A 22,214-nucleotide genomic window follows, 5' to 3' on the forward strand; every position below is an offset into this window, starting at 1 on the left:
TTAGTCATCATCGGAATCACATCAGAAATAACATTCTTATTGTCTGCCATTTGTTGAGACAAAGAAAACTAACCGAAACGCTAATCCAAAGTGCTGACAGCAACAAAATAATCCAAAATCACAAATCAAGCAAATACCGAAATAGAATCTGAGAGCTAAACCTCAGAAGTCCTTTAATGGTGTACTGGATCAGGCAACAGCACACAGTGGTGGAATGAGGGGATTGAGGCGACGTTGGCAATGTTGATCGGAGTCGAAGCAAATGGCCGTGCCAAGGTCTCTCCCGAAATGGGTGGTGAGAACAAATAGTCACCCTAGATAACTGTGCTCGATACCATGTAGAAAGAGATGATTCTCATTAATTTCAATTAATCTGTACATGGGTATTTATATACAATTGATTCCTATAATTGTGTTATACTAATTAGGAAGAAATCCTAAATAAGAAATCCTAAATAGGAATACAGAATACAGAATATACACAGAAATAATATAATGATTGACTTTCCATAACAAAGATACATGAGAGACTCAAAATTCCATCTACTATTTTATCCTTTATGAAGTGTTGATCGATCTCTATATGCTTGATCTGATTATGTTGGACTGGATTGTGTGCGATGTTGATGGTAGCCTTGCTATCACACAGTAAGGATAAACTGTTGATCTCTGATAGCTTCATTTCTTCCATCAATTTCTGTAACCATAATAGCTCACAAATGCCCTATGCTATGGCCCTATATTCTGCTTTTGTACTGGATCTAACAGTCACATTTTGCTTTTTACTTCTCCAAGTAATTAGGTTACCACCAACAAAGGTACAATAACCTGTTTAGATCTCCTACCATCAAGAGATCCATCCTAATCTGCATCTGTGAAGCCTTTTATCTGGAGATGGGCATGCTTTAAAAAAAGAGGTCATTTTCCAGGTGCAGATTTCAAATATCTCAAAATACGGAAAACAATTTCTAAGTGAGTTCTCTAGGATCATGCATATACTGGCTTATTAGACTTACCATAAAAGCTATGTCAGGTCTAGTATGTGAGAGATAAATCAATTTCCCAACCAACCTCTGATATCTCCCTAAGTCAACTAATTTTCCAATTCTTGCTTGTAATCTGTGATTAATTTCAATAGGTGATTTTGCAGGTTTACAGCTTAATATTCCTTTTTCTTCTAGGAGGTTTAAAATATACTTCCTTTTAGAAATGAAGATTCCTTTATCTGATCTAGCAACCTCTATCCCAAGGAAATATCTTAATTTATACAAATCTTTAATCCCAAACTCTTGAGCCAAGAGCTTTTTTAGATGAGTAATTTTCTCCTTATCCTCTCCTATTACAAACATGTCATAAACATAAACAATAAGCAAGGTGATCATATCTCTACAATGTTTCATAAATAGAGTATGACTTGTGTTGCTTTGATAGTATCCAAAAGATATCTTGGCCTTACTGAATTTATCAAACCATGCTCTAGGTTTTAACTTTTTAACATTTGTTTTGTTGACAAAACCGATATATCCAAAAATTTTTGGAGGAACAGTATAAGAATTATGGCCTTGTAAAATCTCTAAAGGGCTCTTAAAGTTTAGTGTTCTTAGAGGCATTCTATTGATAAGATATGTTGCAGCAAGAATTGCATCCCCCCAATAAGGTATAGAAATATTCATACTAAACATAACAGATCGAGTCACCTCTAATTAATGTCTATTTTTTCTTTTAGACACCCTATTTTGTTTGCTAGTATTGATGCATTATGCTATTTGAATTCAAATAAGCATGAAAAACACTGTTAACATATTCCATGCTGTTATCAGTTTTTAAGATTTTAACCTTAGTAGCAAGCTATGCGCAAATCATTTTGTGAAATTGCTGAAAGCAAGAAAACACTTCATTTTTTGCTCTCATTAAATAAACCCATGTCAACCTGGTGTAACAGTTAATAAAAGTGATAAATCATCAATACTCAGACAAAGAAGTAATTTGATTAGGTCTCATATATCAGAATGAGTATTCTTAAAAGGGATCAAACTTCTATTATTTGTTGAAGGATAAGACTGTCTTGTATATTTAGCAAATTCACAAGCATCACAAACTAGTAAATCTGAGTTGCAACTTCTAAACAAATTAGGATATAATCTTTTTAAAGCAGGAAAAGATGAATGTCCTAATCTCCTATGCCATTAAATAATCTCCTCATTAGTACTCATAGACTATCCTAACAAAGCCTAGCTTGCTTCGAGATTTGAGGAACTACAACCGTTATCTAGAAAATACAGACTATCTCGCAATCTATCACTACCAATCAATTTCCTTGTTTTTAAATGCTGAAATATGGAATAAGTAGGAAAAAATTCAATTTTGCAATTAAGGGCTTGGGTAATAGAATTTATAGATAAAAGATTAATAAAAAAGTTGGTATCATTAAGAACTGAAGTGATATTTATATTGGCAGTGCACGTAACAAAACTTATATAAGAAATTGTGGTTAAGGAATCGTCTGCTTTATGGAACTTTTCTTTTCCTGAGCATGGAGCATAGGCAGATAATTTATTTGAAGAGCTTGTTATATGTTTGTTTGCTTCAGAATCTATAACTCTATAAGATTTGTCAAGATTGACAAGGAAATAATATATAAATTATAACAACTTATTTTTTTATAAAAAGGAAAGATATTTCATTAATTAAAAATAAAATACAAAAGTAAAGTATAAATTAACATATAAAGTTTATGCATAAATGAATTTATTAAAAAAGCAATATAAAAATTTTTTTAATAATGCATTTAATTGCAAAGACCTTAATTTTTAAAAATCAAAATTTAAAGAAAATAATAATTTAAATTATAAAAATTAAGATAATAATATCAATAATAATGATAATTTAAAGAAAAATAAAAAAGACTTAAATAATTAGCATAAAAGAGAGTTATACACTCATTCATTATGGAGGGAGACATGTGGCAAATAATGTTTTTGTATAAATGAATTTATAAAAAAAAGCAATATAAAAATTTTTTGGATAATGCATTTAATCACAAAAGCCTTAATTTTTAAAAATAAAATTTAAAAAATGTTAATAATTTAAGTTATAAAAATTAAAGTAGTAATATAAATAATGATGATAATTAAATGAAAAATAAAAAAGAATCAAATAATTTTTAAAAATAAATAAATTTATAAAAAAAGCAATGTAAAAAATTTATAAATAATGCATTTAATCACAAATGCCTTAATTTTTAAAAATAAAATTTAAAGAAAATAATAATTCAAATAAAAAATTAAGGTAGTAATATCATTAATAATGATAATTAAAAGAAAAATAAAAAAGAATCAAATAACTAGCATAAAAGAGAGTTATATACTCATTATTTATGGAGGATGACATGTGGCAAACTCTTAAAGAAAAGTGTTACGTGGCAGTACCATGGGAATATCTGCATGTTTTATATATAGATAGATTATAAAATAATATAATATAAAAATAAAATTTCCAATTAAATTCTTTTAGTTCAGATATGTAATGTACCTAGAATATTGATAAAATAAATAACAATATTATAATTAAAATAATAAATATTATTAAATATTGGGAGTATTTTATAATGACATTTATATCATAAATTCATAATATTATTTTGGTATTTTTGGTATAATTAATGATGAATTTGGCGGATAATTGGATGGAGGAAGTAATTTGTAGGTTAATTTAAATGTCAAGAGCTAAAGAGATGGGTTAAAAAATATAGGGGCTAATCTGTAGGTTTTATTAAATTTCAGAGACTAAATTATAATTTACCCTAACTTTTTTGATGGTGTCTAGGCAATTTCCTCTCTTTACTGATAGAGCTAGAGTTCAGAGTACATTTTTGTCACAAACTTAACCTTAGGACCTTACCTGACAAATGTGCCAAGCCACATGGTACTAAATTGTAATTTCCCCTTGTTTTTATCAATTACATTGATGCACCTTTATTAATGTGTTCATATTATAAAGTGGGTCTTACTGAGTCATTTCGTAATATTGCTAAATTTTGCCTTAAGATTGAAATTTCTTTGAGGAATTGGATCCTTCTTTGGTTGGACTATAATTGAGCAATACCTAATGACTTGTTTGTGAGAGGTTAAATAGAGAAAAAGAGAGGGTAAGTAATGAACTTGAACCCCTCACTTCGAGAAGTGGTGAAAGGTAACCAAGTCTATCATGTTAGCACCCTTAATCTTCTAAGCACCTAAAAGTAAATGGCAGTTTAACAATTCTTTCTTGTTTTACTAATTTTAAGCCTATTGTTTTTATAGAGTGAGGGATATTATAGTCATACAGAGTTAGAGCTTTTTGCATTTGAATATAGTAGATTGACCTCTTTCAAGTTTTGGGGCAAAAAAAAAAAAAAAAAGAGAATATAAGTAAAATGCTTTACATTTGACTTAGAATAAGTAAAAACATATTGAAATTTTGTAAACTTCGTAGCCTTTCATTGCTTGCTTAAACTTTAAGAAAATCTATACATTTTTTTTTTGTCATTTTAGATCGCTTAAATGTTATTTAATTTTAGGAAAAATTACTATTTAGTTCTGCATTTTGACGAAACTAACAATTTAGTCCTACTATTTTGAAAAATATACGATTTAGTCAACATATTTTTAGTCAATAAACTATTTCGTCTCTCATATTAACTTTTCTGTTAGTCAAGTTAGTAAAAGGAGAGACAATAGTTGTATTATTCAAATTAGATGGACTGAATAGTTGATTGATTTAAAATTACAAGGATTAAATAGTTATATTATTTAAATTATAGGGACTGAATAGTTAAGTAAGGAAAAAAAATTTTCTTTAAAGTAATTTTACTAACAGAAAAGTTAACGGGAGGGACTAAACAATTTAAGAATAACAATAGGGGGACTAAATATTGTATTTTTCAAAATAAAGGGACTAATAGTTAATTTCTTTAAAATTTAGGGATTAAATAGTAATTTTGCCTTAATTTTATGAAATCCTAAGTTGTTTAAAAAGTAGGCTATTTGATTTTTTTTTTTTAAGTTTCTTTTTTGTTTACCTGTTCTCTCATTCATAGTTAATCTCATTATTATGTGATTAACTTGCAAATAATAATAACAATAATAATAATAATGATAATATATCACTAAATAATGAGATTCCTTATAATTATTATTATTATTATTATTATTATTATTTTGTACATTTGCTAGTTATAATTGTGAATTGCTTTATGGAAGTTGAAAGAAAATCTCAGGCTCTGCCACTACAGTCATGTATTAATTTTCACATCTTACTTATCTTCCCTTTACCTTCTAAAGGCGCCTTACTTTCCTTTCCGAGCCTTACCTCCATTTACTAGGCCAAAAATTTAGAACAATATGAACATTTAATTTCACTTTCCTATCTTACAAATATATAATCATGGTTCCACTTTCTTCATATTTAAAGTTTCCTATAATTGTCAGAATGGGGTTTTGGTATTTAGCATTTGTGACTGAGAGATGGTTTCATCATCTCTGTAATGGAGTTGTAAAAATCCTAGGAGATTGATTGGCATGGATGGAGCCACTTCATGTCGAGTGGGGTCAATTAAACCCAATTAGCTTTGTAAAAAATTTAAATAATATATAAGTAATAGATATGATACTGTTAATAATTTTTAACAAATTAAGTTCATTGAAATTAATAAAAAATATAAATTGAGGTCAATTTTATACTTTAATATATATATATATAATTCATTTACTAAATTTTATTTTAATCTTTTAAATGATATATAAAAATTTATACATAAAAATATTTTATATTTAAATTCTATTAGGTAGCATGGATAAAGAGAAAACTACTCTTAATGTGCAATCATCATTTTAATATTTTGATGTACTATAATAATTATAAAATGTCTTGTTTATTAAAATTTATTTTTTGATATTAATTTTTAATTTATAATTGATTAATTTATTTTAAATTTTTGTGATTAAAAATTTAATATACTATGGTATATATTATTTTAAAACCTTATTATCATTATTATTATTGTTGTTATTATTGTTGTTGTTGTTGTTTTGGTGGTGGTGTTGCTGTTGTTGTTGTTTGTTTGTTTGTTTTGTTTCTTCTAATTATGTTTTTAAAATTGTTTTCATAGATAAAACTCTACAAAATTTTAAAATTAGTGGGAAGCCAATAATCCATTTTATAATATAAGCTGTAATTATTTAAAATAATGTTGGTAGGTAATGGCGACACTAATAGTCATATCGACTCTATGTTATACTTTGGGAGGCAAATGGTAAGATTAAGGAAGAATTTATTATTCTTTGAAATTATTTGCAATAATATTTTTATTTTGAGGATAAATTTAAAATTATAGTGAGAATTTATTATTTTATGAAATTATTTTTCTTTTTTACTCTATAATTATTATATATTGAAAATTTGCATGCATTATGTCTTTTTTCTCTTTTAGTAGATAGTTTATTATTATACATAATATTTTTCTTTTGAATCGAGTAAAATAAAATTTTTTTGACTCCACTAACCTAATTTTCTGGCTCTGCCCTTGTTGACTGGCATAAAGAAAATGAAATAAGTTTCATAAACCAATGATGTGAAAATTTATGGGAAGTGATTCCTTCTATGTACCCTACATGTTTCTCTTCTCTATCATCACTTCTTTTTGTATTAGTCTATTGGTGCAGAAGGGTGAACCTGATTTAGGTAGTAGTAGCAAAGAAAAGGAGAGGCCATGATTCAATGAAGACTTTGGTTAAATAAAATAATGATGTGCCTTAAAGAGTTACAATCAACAAAGAAATAACAATCAGAATAATAACAATGATGCAATTCAGCCAATTATTGAAACAAGCCAAATTTGCACACAATTGTAACAAATTAAGCACTCCTTAAGGACCTTTAATGTGCACCCAACACCCTAGCAACTCCAACAACTCTAAACAACTCAATACAATAAAAAAAAAATCAGATTTGGAAAGGTTCCAACAGATTTGGAGCTAGCAGTTGAATTGGAGCAGTTTGAGGTAGGATTTTAGATTACTAGACAAATGGTGGAATTTCGATTTGAAATTTAATATGGGTCTATTTGGGATGTATCTAAGGTGATTCTAAAGTTAGAACAAATTCTGGGCAGATTTGATAGGGGTTCACTAAAACAACACATAAATACAATTTAAGGAAAAGTAGGGTTTGGACTCTGAAGGTCATGTTTCCAGAAGCTAAAACAAGCCATTTTGAGTGTTTTAAGTTTAGTTTTCATGAAAATAATGATTAGAAAAAGATCTAGGTAAAATGGAAAAGTTTGGTGTTTTCAGACTAAGTCAAATGGAATGGTTAAGAAAGAATTATAAAATCTGATGGAAAGAAAGTTAGAATAATTAGGAAAAAAAAAGAAAAAAACTTGAAGTCTCCTTGGAAATGTATGCATGCCACCAAGAACACAAGAATCTTGATCTCCAATTTTTGATAAGCAAAGCTCCACAAAGAAAGAAGAACCATGCAAATCGCTACACTAGAAAGTGATAAGACTTGATCATACACCATTCTGTGAAGAGATAAGATGTAGAAGAAAACAAGTTTAAAGTGCAGATTTTAGTGATCTCAAAAAATCTACAATGTTTATATAAAGTGGCCTATTTATAGGCATTACAAGAAAACCAACTCCTAATAGGAAAACTAATTAAAATAGGAAGTCAAAAAGTAAATAGGAAATCATAAGCTAATTAAAAGACATAAAGTAAATAGGAGAATATAATCTTGATCAGATTCTTCTTGATTTGGTGCCACCTTAGGTTGAAAAATCAACTCCTTACGCAGCTTGGATAAATTTCTCTCTTTAGCTTTGACTCTCCAACTTGCATAAGAATGCTACACGCCACCTTGGTCCCACACTCCTCCCACATGCCACTTATGGTGGTCCTTCATGTATTGGAACCTTCTTCCCATTTGATTAGAGTTGACAATTTTGCCCTTGACGTGGTCATGGGCCCAACATACACGACTTGAATCAAGGCCTACATTCTCTTCATTGTCATTCCCATGATGCACATCAAATAATCAGTATTTCAACTAACCTCAACTAGTTTGGAATTAGAATTTTGCAGAGTTTGGTTGAAGAATTGAAGAAAGGAGATATTCATGTAGAAGTGGTGATTTGTAGGAACTTCAGGTCACTGTCCGAAAAAAGAACAACGGTTTAATATTCAAGGATAAAACGTTATTAAGAGTTTCAGTGTTGTGGGGCTGCATGGTTTCTCAAAATTTTTTTCTATGGTATAAAAATACAGAATTTACTTTTAAACAAATATTCATAATCCCTGAATAATTCCACCAACAGAGGTTTCATGAAAAACTCAATGAAAATAGCTTATGGTGTTAGTGGAGTTTTTTCCCCCTTCAAATTTGTAATTACAATGTGATCCGTTTTTGGTGATGCAGAAACTTGATTTTAGTTGGGTCAGTTTTGACTACATGTCAACACTTCATGTGTTAAATATGGGAACTGATTAATCTCCTGAAATGTTAAGCTTTAGTGTGTGCTCAATAGAGTTGTGATCTTAAAGATACAGAAACTTTTTCAATATTGGTTTTGTTGAAGTGTGCCAACTTCTATCCTAAAGCCAATTTTGTTGCTTTAAAACAGTGGTCTGGTGGTGTAGCAGAGAGATGGCAAATTTTGTAGATTCAATGACCATAAATATTAATAATAAGGGTGCACTCCAAATACCTTGTCTTTGATGGACTGCTATGAACTATGCAGCTAATATTAAATAATTGCTATAAAATGTTAAAATAAGATTACAGAAAGAACATTGAGAGAGGAAGTGCTCCCATAGTGTGAGGAGAGCCCTGTGGTCTAACCTTGACATTTCTACTGTACAGGATAACCTTGTTGAGCTTAGTGTATCAAATGTGTATTCAAATGTCGAGACCATTTAATGGGCTGGGCCAAATTTGTGTTTGAATCCCTTTTCCTGGTTCCATGCAAGCCTGGTCTGCTTGAAGTTTCGGTCCGTGCTCTTTAACCAAATCTTGCCCAAGCAAATAAAAGCGTGTGTATTTTACAGCTTGCTTGTTTCCGGTCAGGTTGGTTCTTGAGGGATTATCAATCCAATGCCTAGCCTGCTTTATTGTGGGCCTTAGTGAAGTTGGGACCAGTAGGGCCCAAGTGCAAAACCTTAGCACATGATTGGCAATTTTGTGGGCCAGGTGTCTCTCCAGCCTGTGACAGGTCTACCAAATGCCAGTTTTTGTATAATTTTAGCATGTGCAATATTTTATGCTATTTTATAATATCTCCAACTTCTTTGTGTGAGATTGAATGAAAATATGGACCCATATTTTTAAAGCAGATGCTATAGATGCTAATTTATAACCTACTATTTTCTTTATGTAGATAGCATATATTGGCCAGTGTTTATTGTTGCAACTGCAGCTGCTATAGTTGCAAGTCAAGCTACAATATCTGCAACTTTTTCAATAATCAAGCAGGCTCATGCGCATGGTTGTTTCCCTAGGGTCAAAGTTGTACATACATCAAAGAAGTTCCTTGGTCAGATATATGTTCCTGATATAAATTGGATTCTTATGATTCTTTGCATTTGTGTGACTGCTGGGTTCAAGAACCAAAGCCAAATTGGAAATGCCTATGGTAAGTATGTCTTCGACTGGATGATATAAAATTTGTTTTCAATCTTTATTTCTTGTGCTAACACTTTGTATCCAAGTCAGGAAGATTACAACGGACTAGCTGTCTTGATACTAAGGCATACATGTTAAGAATTTAAAGAATTGTCTTTTATACACAGGCATGTAAAAGTGCTATTTTGAGTAATTCTTTTCTTTTTCAGTAGGTCAAGAAAAAAAAAAAATTGGTTAGCTCTTGTTTTAAAATTTTAAATAATTCAGACGAAACGGTAAATGTAAGATCAATCAACTTATCTCAAACTATATTTAAGGCTTAGGAAGCTGAGATTACTGGTCTTTCTCTTCTAGTGATATTTGTCACGAAGTGGTTACCTGCGTAGTCACCTTATGCTTTTTCTCAAATTTTTTTTTAATGTAACTTATTCTAACTTGTATTATGGCTTTCACTGGAGGCAGCTCTAAAAATTTAGGTCTGTGAGAACATTCAACTGAGATGCACACTTATAGGTCCTGTCACATTTTACCTCTCCGTAAGATGTGACATGATCCTGTAGTATACCTAATAAATTACCGAACTTCACCTATCGATAATTTATTAAATATACTATAAGGAATTTTGACTAAACAATTCATTCTTAAGTTAGGTGTGGTGTAAAAAAAAGTTCAATTCAGTGTTGTCAATTTAGGTATATTTCATAAAACTTATTTAGAATTAAATGGGCATTTTTAAAATTTTGTGAAAAATCTGCGTGGTAATGGCTGAAAATACCATTAAACAGTTCTTCTAACCTGTGAAAATTAATTTATAAAAATATGTCTTCTACAATTCAACACGAACAAACTCAATCAACATCAAATCATCTTATTTCGTTTTCGGCAAATTTCATTATAAAGGAAATAATTCCCTTTTTACAAGACTAAAAAAAAATTTAAATGTTTACACTCATTGAAGTAATAAAATTAATGATTACAAAAAAAATTTTTGAACTATTAAACTCAAAAGAAATAATATTACCATAATGTTCATTTGATTAAAGTCCTAAAATAATATTACAACTGTTTCTGTACAACTACTGAAATGTAATTTCATACATATAACTACATGAGTACATGAGTACATCAAAACTTAATATACAAGGGTATACCTATGCTATACCCGTAGACAACTTCAATTCACAGCTTCAAGTGTCCTCACTCAGTTGCTATATCTTCTCTTTCACCTGCGACAGCATACAAAGCTATCGCTGAGCGGTGAACTCAGTGGTGCACAACAAAAAAATTTAAATTCAATATAAAACATAATTTATCAAAACATATCAAATCACATTTTATTGATCCATAAAAATAATCCAATATTTATCAATCAAAACAAATCCTTTATTTCTAATCACATGTAATTTAAATCCTTCTATTTCCAGGAAATCATTATAATAAATTACAATTATTGACAAAACATTTATTATATAATCATAGTTTAAGGGTGTTGCTAACAATTCTCACAGTTGGACCCATGACACAAAATTTCACGATTAATGCCGCGTTGTACATCACGACAAAGCAAACTCTCCCAATAACCGAGGCTAAAGAGACGAACAAAGACTAGCTAGTATATATGAGTACTCATCCAAACTCTTCCTTAACTGACAAGCCAGAGAGGAAGGAACTCAACCCTAACAAGTGGAGGAGATATCTCACTGGACAAGCTAATGAGAACACAAAGCATATTGCCATGTCAACTGTGATTTCAAAACTTATTTAAAGAAATTTCATTCGCAAAATACATTTATAAAATGAATAAACACATTCAATTATAGTAAATTCATGCACAAGGTTGGCAACACATCAAGTGTACAATTCACAATTTTCAAACAATACAATAAATTCTTAAGTACACAAATATATTTGTATTTAAGTCATACAAAGTCAATTCTACATTTTTAAAGTCCATAATTGCAGAGAAAAACAAAATTCATTCATCTAAAGTTCATTCAAATCAAATCCAATTTTAAAAAGTAGAAAAGAGAATAGTTGTGCACAAATCTTATTTGACTTCCCTATTCTTGACTTAATCCTTCCCTTCCTTGGGAGGCTCCTTTCTAACTGTAACACATAATTAAAGTGTTTCAATACCCATCCAAATCATTTCTGCTAATTAATCCAACCATTAAATTTTTGCATACTTAATTTACTCATAAATTCTCCTTAGAGTTAAGTTCTTTGTATTTGGTATGTTTATGGTTATTATTCACATTACTATCCATTCAAAATATTGACTTTTTCATAATTAGTAGGTATAAAATTTCTAAACACATGATCATACCACATTTTGGGTCGCAAATTTATTGGCATTGATTGCCAATTGAAATTCAAGGCCTATTAAGATTAATCCCAAAATTTCAGATTTGATCACCAATTTACTGTTCCATTGGACAAATCTACAGTGGAAATTTGGCTAAACTTTCTTCATCAAAGTTGTTCCTTAATGTGTCTAGTTTAATCTCCTTTTTGAATCACTCAATTTGAAGTTTTGTAGCTCAAGTTATGACATTTTTACTATAACTGGTCGGATTGATCGTTTTCAGATTTTCTAGGCAAATTTTGATTTTGGCAGTTTTGGTGGCCTAACTTTGATTAGCAATTTGACTACGTTATGGTCAAAATTTGGGTTTCTGTTCTTCATGAAAGTTGTTCTATTTTGTCTAATCTTTCCAATGGTTTAAAAATCAGGTCATTTGGACTTCTCTACATAAAGTTATGACCATTTGAACATGTATGGTTTATTTGGTCAATTCTGTCCAGTAACAGGGTACCAATTCCTGATTCAAGCAGATTTTAGGTCCAATTGTGGTTAGTTTTAGAGTAAGGTTTCTACATGGAAATTGTTACATTATGACCCTATTTTCATCTCCAATTGGTCTCACACCAATTGGAGTAACAGATTTCAACTTATAGCCTTTTAAATGAACATGGGTCAAGCTGTCTAGAATTCATTCTTACCACATTCATTTCCATTTCAATTCCATGAATTCAATTGCACTTATAAGCATACCAATTGACCAATTTAAGCATCAACAATACCCATTTGTCATCAATCCTCAAAAATCCCTAAATTCTACCAAAATCCTAATCACCAAGAACCCTTATTTCCCAATTGCTTAATTTATGTCAATTCAAACATACTAATCACTTTTACATATTCATTTAAGCTTAATTACACCTTTAATTTTATTAAAACCCATCAAACCCTAAACCCCTTTATAGTAGCCGAAATTTGTGGTCTTCCATGCTCACATGATTCTTTCAAATTTTTATGCAATATCATCCTTCTTTTAAATCTCAACTCAATGAATTGAAAAGGAAATTCAAGTTTGGAAGGGACTTACCTTAAATTGATGATTTTCCTAACTCCCATTTCTTCTTAGTTTTCCTTGAATTCCTTCTTCTAAACTTCTCTTTGAAGCTCAATTAAAGAGTTTTCATAACTTTTGTAGGGAAATAATGAGAAAAAGTAGGGTTTTAAAAGCTTGTATAAGCTTAACAATGGAGGAATTTAGAGAGAGAGAGAGAGAGTTTGAGAGAGAGTGGGACGGCAAGGGGTAGAGAAGAAGACCAATTTTTACTTTTTAATTCTTGTCTTATTTTTATGATATTTATCCAAAAATTTTCATAATTTAAAAATATAAATTTTTAATTAAGTCATGCACAAATCATCATGATGTCATAAAGCTTTTTAAATTTCAAATTTTCATTTCCTTTTTTCTTTTCTTTCATACAACTATTTATATTTTTTATTCTTTTTCATAATTTTAATTTCTTACATTTTAATGGACATTTAGGCCACGAGTCGCCTTTAAGGGTTAACTGACCAGATTGCCCCTTATCAGTCTGATCAGTTTTTCCAACAACACTAGATTGCTTTTTGAACTCTGATTCAATTATTTGAGCTGGTTCTCTATTCTTTTCTGTGGTTTTCACATTGCCATTAACTTCGCAATTATCCCTAGGCCTGGGGTGTCACAGGGTCTCACACAAAATTAGGGTAGCAACTTAGCTCGCAGTCACTTCCCGTTTCGGTTATCCATCACTGGGACCTCGGCTCATTTAACTGATTATGCTTTATTTTTCTTATTTCTATTTCACCTTCATATAATTTCTATTAATTTTTATTTGTGGCTTTTCTAGATGGCTTAAATATGGTTCTAAACATACTCACTATCCGGACAGATACTAGTCACCGGAACAGTAGAATGTATGGAATTGTCCAATGTGAGGATGTTACAATTCTCCTCTCCTTAATGGAATTCGTCCTTGAAATTTGCCTAATGTTAGTCTCTAAATAATCATGGGTGTTGTCTTCTTATGTTCTTTTCATATTTCTATGCGGCTTCCTGGCTTGGATGATAGTTTCACAGCACTTTAACCAAATGTATATTTATTTCTCCGCTGTTTCACTTCGTGTGCTAAGATCTTTATAAGCTCCCCATCATAAGTTAAGTTTGAGTTTATTTCAATTTTAGAGGTAAAGCAAGTCTATGTGCTAATGGACCCACTCTTTCTAGAACCTCATGTGGTCCTATGAAGCAATAACTTAGTTTTCTCCTTTTTTCATAATCTCGTGATCTTCTTTTGGGGGAAACCTTCAAAAACACTTTATTATTCGTATTATCTTCAATATCTCTCTTACTGTTATTCTGTCAATTATTTTCATTTATGTTTCCTTATAACGGGACCTTAATGGTCTTATTCAAAATACTTTAGTTAAATCCTTGACTGCAGTTTCCATAATTGTTATCTTACTATCTTTATCCATGACTTAGCCAATGTGCCATTAGGCACTCTCTTGTTTACTTTTATTTAACTTATTACTTATAAATTTATTCCTTTGCCTAATAGAATAGTTCAAAATACTCTTTTACATCTTAAAATTTTTTGCTTGCTCTGGTTTTAATTCCTCAACTAACTTTTCTTCTATTGTTATAAACTTAAATAGATTTCATCTCTGTGTTACCTACTTCATCTTGGAAATAGGAATAAACAGAGTTTAATCCATATCTTACAATTTTAAATTCCATGATTTGGTTTCTCACACTGTCCCAATTTTGACTTACTCCGAATTTCACATTTCTGGGTTCTATATCATAATAATTGCTTCCCCCAAGTGTTTCCTTGGCCCAACTGTTATGTCAAAAGTTTGTCCTTTTTACCATTCTCAATAAATTATCTATATTGCAATATTACTTTGGATTGGTCCTCTGACTACTCTGACCAATACTTCTAATATTCGTGATATCTCTTTATTACGTTTAAACTAACTATTCAAATTTTTACTTCTATATTTTCTTTTATTTATCGATGTCCTATAACTTGTTTTTTACTAATTTGTAATCATTACTTCCTCTTCTATTGAACTATAAACTATCCTCTAATACCTTAAGAAGGGAGTCTACAGAACTGTCATTTTTCTCTTGCCATTCAAAAGTTTTGCACTATCATGATCTAATTCATTATGATCCTTGCAATGGGAATTGTGCTCTTCCTAAGGAATACCCGATTTAACTATTTCCTATCACACTACTGTTCCCATTAGAACATCATTTCTCAATCATTTCATAAGTTATAATTATCATCCATAGCATCCTGTCTTTATCAGGGAAACAAAATCATACCTTGTGCCTTGTTGCTACACTAATAAGATACTCTTTTTTTTTTACTAAACTTTAGGCAAAAGGTCCATTGCTATACTAAATCAACTGTAAAGACCCCATATCAGAGACTGGATGACCTCACCATATAGGTGCTACCTTTAATTTACGACTGTACTAAGATCTCTAGTCTTATAGCAATTCCTGACATACTGTCGCTCATGCTAGGGTAACTGAGTCGCTGACTTTAGCTACTTTACAACTGTGACACTTCAATATTCTAATTCTAGAGTTTTAAATCCCGGATTAGGATTTTCAAACTCATTTCCAGTAATAGAATTCCGTTCTGGCATAACTGTACCAAAGCAGAAGCTATTCGCTATTCTTATCTTGGTGCACTATCGGGCAGGACGTAGCTCTACACAATAATCCCAAGTTGGTACTGTAATTTGTAGCTTACAGCACAAATATCAAGAACATGGCATAGTCACTACGATACATTCCAATAGATCAACTTTCCTATATCTTATGTCTCTCAAATCCACTGATATCTTAGCTTACTTTGATTATGGTATCCACTGATATCTATCAGCAGTAATACCCTTGCCCTTATTACTATAACTCACTTTTAGGTCCTCTTGCCTTGTACTAAATAGGCTCACTAATTAACTTTATAATTTATCGTATTCTATAAGATGTATCTCACTAGCAAACTTTTCCAAAATTGATTACAATCACACTTAGTGTCATAGCTCTTATCCTAAAGGATTCGTCTCTAACAAATCAAAATTTATTCCCATGCTAGGGGATAGTGGTAAAACATATAATTTTAGTACTAGCATGCGAATGAGTAGAGCCGGAAATAAATAACACAATCATTCCTTTTAAAAATTTAAGAACGTACCGGCAACTACATCTGAAGTCTCTGCTTCTTCTACTTGGCGCATGGTGTACACTCTGATTGGTGCACCCCTCTGTTCGAGTTGATTCAGAAGCAGAACCTTGGACTGATCCTTCTGGTGTAGTATGTGGAATAGGTTGACGTACTCTAGTACAATCTCTAGCGAAATGCCCAATTTCACCATAATTATAACAGGCTCCAGTGACCTTATAGCAAATACCTCCATGTAGCTTGCTACATACATCACAGGTGCGGATAGGAAAAGAACTCCTAGTTGTCTGCCGACTAAATCTTGGTAGCATCTGTCCTGCAAATCCGCCTCTGACATATTTATGAGTTTGGGGTCCCTCAAAATCTTTTCTCTGCCCCAAACTATTGCCTGAACTTTGTCCAGCAGGCTTCACACCCTTTCCCTGTTCATGCTACCTTTATGGGGGTTGGGTTTGTACTTAGGCTTGGGCCGACAGATTATCAGCCATTTGCTGAAAGAACGTGGCCATTTGCTGGGCCATTTGTGCGGTAATTTGTATGGGTGGGATTGGTGTCACCGGACCTCTAACACTCTGAAGAGCTGGGGCCTCACCTTGTACTTCAGCTGTCACAGTCTGTTCTACTATCTTATCCCCCTCTTCCATATCTATTCACGAAATATTTTCTACTCCTGGACAACCAACACAAGGAGATTTCTTCCTGTCAATTCATATTCATAATATAAATATAATATATGCATCAAACATTTGAGCAGTTGTACTAATCAAAATTTAATTTAAATTCATAGTTCAAAACTCATTTTAAAACATTGTTTTCAACTCAACTCAACTCAACTAAGCCTTTATCCCAAGAATTTGGAATCGGCTATATGGATTCTCTTTCTCCATTTTAAATGATTTTGAGTTAAATCCTCAGAAATGTGTAATGCTTCTAGGCCATCTTGTATTACTCTTCTCCAAGTCAGTTTAGGTCTACCCCTTCTTTTCTTTCTATCTTCTAACCTAATGTGCTCTACTTGTCTAACTGGAGTCTCCGTATGTCTACGCTTCACATAACCAAACCACCTCAATCTTCCTTCTCTCAACTTATCCTCAATTGGCACCACTCTAGCCTTTTCTCTAATACTCTCATTAAGGACTTTATCTAGTCTAGTATGATCACTCATCTACCTTAATATTCTCATCTCAGCAACTCTTATCTTAGACACATACGAGTCCTTCAGTGCCTAACACTCACTACCATATATCTCATCTCCGCAATTCTAAAACATTGCTCTGATACCACTAAAACATGTCACACCTTACCCCTCCGTGAGATGTGACATGATTCCGTAGTGTAGAAAGAGATGATTCTCATTGATTTCAATTAATCTGTACATGGGTATTTATATACAATTGATTCCTATAATTGTGTTATACTAATTAGGAAGAAATCCTAAATAAGAAATTCTAAATAGGAATACAGAATACAGAATATACACAGAAATAATATAATGATTGACTTTCCATAACACTCCCCCTCAAGTTGGAGCATATATGTTAATCATGCCCAACTTGTTACAAATGTAGTCAATCCTAGCTCCATTCAGAGCTTTTGTGAAAATATCTCCTAACTGCTCTCCAGTTTTGATATGTCCTGTTGAGATGATCTGTTGTTGAATCTTTTCACGAACAAAGTGACAATCAATCTCAATATGTTTGGTCCGCTTATGAAATACCGGATTAGAAGCAATATGGAGAGCAGCTTGATTATCACACCACAATTTCGCAGGCAGGGGGATCTTAAAACCTGTCTCATCTAGTAATTGAAATATCCACATTACCTCACATACTGATTGTGCCATGGCTCAGATTCGATTCAGCACTAGATCGAGAAACTACACTCGCTTCTTGCTTTTCCAAGACACCAAATTTCCTCCAACAAAACGCAATATCCAGAGTTGACCTCCTATCAACCTTAGATCCAGCCAGTTCGGCATCGAAAAACATTCAACATTCAAATGCCCATGATTACCATATAACAAACCTCTTCTGGAGCTCCTTGAGATAGCACAAGATTTGTCCCAAGGCTTCCCAATGAGCAACAGTTGGGGAAGACATAAACTGACTTATCACACTAACGGCATAAGCAATGTTAGGACGAGTGACTGTAAGGTAGTTCAATTTTCCCACCAATCTCCTGTATCTCTCTGGATCTTCAAACAACTCACTATTCCCTGCTAACAGTTGTAAATTTGGAGTCATTAGTGCACTGCAAGACTTAGCACCTAATTTTCATGTCTCTGTCAATAGATCGAGGACATATTTTCTTTGAGACAAGAAAATACCCTTCTTACTTCTCATAACTTCAATACCCAAGAAATACTTTAACAATCCCAAGTCTTTGGTCTGAAACTGGGTTTGGAAGATGGTTTTAAGAGATGAAATACCTGCAGAGTCACTCCCAGTGATGACAATGTTATCCACATAGACTACCAGGAGAATTAGACCAGCCTCAGATTGCCTATAAAATACTGAGTGATCGAACTTACTCTTTTGCATACCAAACTCCTATACAGCTTCACTAAATCTCCGAAACCAGGCCTTAGGACTTTGTTTCAAGCCATAAATAGACTTCTTAAGCCTACAAACTTTACCCAACTCCCCCTGAGCAACAAACCAAGGTGGTTGCTCCATATACACCTCCTCCTGAAAATCACATGAAGGAAAGTATTCTTGATATCCAATTGGTGCAGGGGCCAATCATATGTAGCTGCTAAAGAGATAAACAAGCGAGCAGTAAGTTTAGCTACGGAGAAAAAGTGTCGAGTAATCAACCCCATATGTCCGAGCATTTCCTTTGCTACAAGGCGTGCTTTTAACCTAGCCACGTAACCATCAGGATTTACTCATCAGAATACCCATTTGCAACCAATAGCTTTCTTACCGGTGGGCAAAGGCAATGATTCCCATGTACCATTAGCATCTAAAGCCTCCTTTTCCTCTTTCATAGCAAAGACACCAGCTGTGATGAGACAAAGGCCTCACCAACAGATTAGGGATAGGAACAGAGTCTAAAGAAGTAACAAAACACCAAGAACAAGAAGACAATTGATTATAAGAAATAAAAGAAGAGATAGGGTAAGTACATGAACGTTTACCTTTACGAAGAGCAATAGGTAAGTTTAGATCAGAATCATGATCAGTATGAGGTACAGGATTTTCCAACGAAGTAGCTGGTGGAGGATCTGAGTCAGTAATCTCCAATCTCCTGGAATAAACATGAACAACGGGAGGCCGAGTAGGTCTAGAGACAGAAGAAACAGGCTGTGAAAGAGGACTAGACATTGGTTGGACAGTATATATTAATATATCATCCTCCTCCCCCAGACTTTCATATACAGTTGATTGAGAAAAAAATGGAGTGGACTCAAAAAATGTGACATCTGCAGAAACAAGATAACGATTAAGAGTAGGAGAGAAACAACGGTACCCTTTTTGAATCCGGGAGTACCAAAGGAAGACACATTTGAGAGACTTTGGATCCAATTTAGTAACCTGTAGACGAATATCACGTACAAAACAAGTACAACAAAAAATACGGGGTTCAACAGGAAACAAAGATTTTGTAGGGAACAAAGCAGTATAAGGAATATCCCCATTAAGGACAGAAGATGGCATACGATTGATCAAAAAACATGCCGTAGAAACTGCATCCGCCCAAAAGTGTTTAGGAACTTTCATCTGAAAAAGAAGAGCACGAGTTACCTCAAGAAGATGCCGATTTTTTCTTTCGGCCACGCCATTTTGGGATGGGGTATCCACACAGGAAGACTGATGAAGAATGCCATTTTGTGTCATATAAGACTGAAATTGTGCTGAAAAATATTCTTTAGCATTGTCACTTCTTAATATGCGCACAGAAATATTAAATTGAGTTTTGATTTCATTACAAAAGGCACAAAAGATAGAAAATAACTCAGAACGATTCTTCATTAAATATAACCAGGTAACACGAGAGTAATCATCAACAAAAGTAACAAAATAACGAAATCCAGTTTTAGAAGTATGTAACAAGCACCCCAAACATCATAATTAACTAACTCAAAAGGGGATGAATCCCGTTTATTGACTCTAGACACAGAAGGCAAACGATGATGTTTTGCAAACTGACACGACTCACATTCTAGTACTGATAAAGATCAAATCGAGGACACAACTTCTTCATGGTAGACAAAGAAGGATGACCCAATCTACAATGAGCTTCAAGAGGTGTTACGGTACTGGAGCAAACAAGCGACCGCGGTACATGATTTTCCAGAATGTAGAGACCACCTGACTCACGTCCTCTACCAATAATATGCCTCGTCGTAAGATTCTGAAACAAACACTGATCAGGAAAAAAAGAAATAGAACAATTTAAGGTACGAGTAAGTTTACTAATAGAAAGTAGATTAAAAGAGAAATTTGGTAGACACAAAACAGATACAAAGAAATTGACGAAGTCGGATTCGCAGTTCCAGAACCCATGACACAAGAAGTAGAACCATCAGCTAAAGTAACAGTAGAGGAAGTGGGATTAGACTGAAAAGCAGATAGAAGACTAGAATTACCTGTCATGTGATCTGTTGCACCAGAATCAATAACCCATTTGGATGAGGAAGACACAAGGCATGTAGTGGATTTACCTGACTCAGCGATCGCAGTGATAGGGGAACTGGTAGGCTTTAGAGATGCCTGATATTGGGAAAACTGTGCAAAATCCTCTGCATATACCAAAACAGTTTTCTCAGAGGAAGATACTGTAGAATCCTCTGCTGCCATATTTGCCATCTGTGATCGCTGATTTTTCCTCTGAAGTTGCGGACAATTATATTTTGTATGGCCAGGCTCATGACAATAATAACAAATGACTCCTCTTGAGTCCTGATTAGAACTAGCCTCTCCATTACGCTGATTACTTCTGTTGCCTGTAATTCCTCCTCTACTTCCTCTTCTATTACCCTGTTGTCCATTTGGATTACGGCTAATAAGAGCACTACTGGCAGGTTGTGAAGATTTGGTACTCTCTGTACGAAGGACCCGTGTGAATGTTTCATGCAAAGAGGAAATCTCAGAACTGGAAAGAATCTGAGATTTAGCAGTCTCATACTCTGAAGGAAGGCCTGCAAGAAAACTCATAACAGCCAGTTGCTCCCGTTGGGCTTGCTGAACTTTCACATCAGAACTAAAAGGCAAAAATACATTAAGTTTCTCATATACCCGTTTAAAATCCATAAAATAAGCCGTGAGAGACTTATTCTCTTTCTCAGCACAGTAGAATGCCTTACAAATATCATAAATACGGGAGATATTCCCTTTACCAGAATACAAAAAATCTAAGTAATCCATCAATTCCTTAACAAATTCACAGTGATTAATTAAACTAATTACCTCACTGTGAATCGAGTTCCGAAGCTGCAAAAACAACCGAGCATCCTCCCTTAGCCAAGTTTGTTGTGTATCATCAGTAGGTGGATCTTTAGTAAGGTGATCATCCTTATCAATGCTACGCAAATAGACCCTAACAGTCTTACTCCACCTGTAATTCGAACCATTAATTTTGTGTTCCGTGATCTTAGTCATCATCTTAATCACATCAGAAATAACATTCTTATTGTCTGCCATTTGTTGAGACAAAGAAAACTAACCGAAACGCTAATCCAAAGTGCCGATAAAGAACAAAATAATCCAAAATCACAAATCAAGCAAATACCGAAATAGGATCCGAGAGCCAAACCTCGAAGTCCTTTAATGGTGTAATCGGATCGTGCAACAAAGACACAGTGGTGGAATGAGGGGATTGAGGCGACGCTGGCAATGTTGATCGGAGTCGAAACGGCCGATCGGCGGCCAAGGTCTCTCCTGAGCTGGGTGGTGAGAACAAATAGTCACCCTAGATGACCTGCTCTGATACCATGTAGAAAGAGATGATTCTCATTGATTTCAATTAATCTGTACATGGGTATTTATATACAATTGATTCCTATAATTGTGTTA

General features: G+C 32.9%; 1 protein-coding gene across 3 annotated transcripts in view; it reads left to right on the plus strand.

The window, feature by feature from the left end:
- Window positions 1-22,214, plus strand: part of LOC110669396 (potassium transporter 11) — a 47,945-nt gene that overhangs the window by 18,819 nt on the left and 6,912 nt on the right. For 2 of the 3 annotated variants that reach the window (XM_058145715.1, XM_021831052.2), the window contains one exon: window positions 9,413-9,667. The exons of the other annotated variant lie outside the window; for it this stretch is intronic. In XM_058145715.1, the coding sequence (XP_058001698.1) occupies window positions 9,413-9,667 (255 nt within the window). The remainder of the gene's footprint in view (window positions 1-9,412; window positions 9,668-22,214) is intronic. 3 annotated transcript variants of the gene reach the window in all.

Source organism: Hevea brasiliensis, chromosome 4 (genome assembly GCF_030052815.1).
Source record: "Hevea brasiliensis isolate MT/VB/25A 57/8 chromosome 4, ASM3005281v1, whole genome shotgun sequence".
In the NCBI taxonomy this organism is placed as follows: domain Eukaryota; kingdom Viridiplantae; phylum Streptophyta; class Magnoliopsida; order Malpighiales; family Euphorbiaceae; genus Hevea; species Hevea brasiliensis.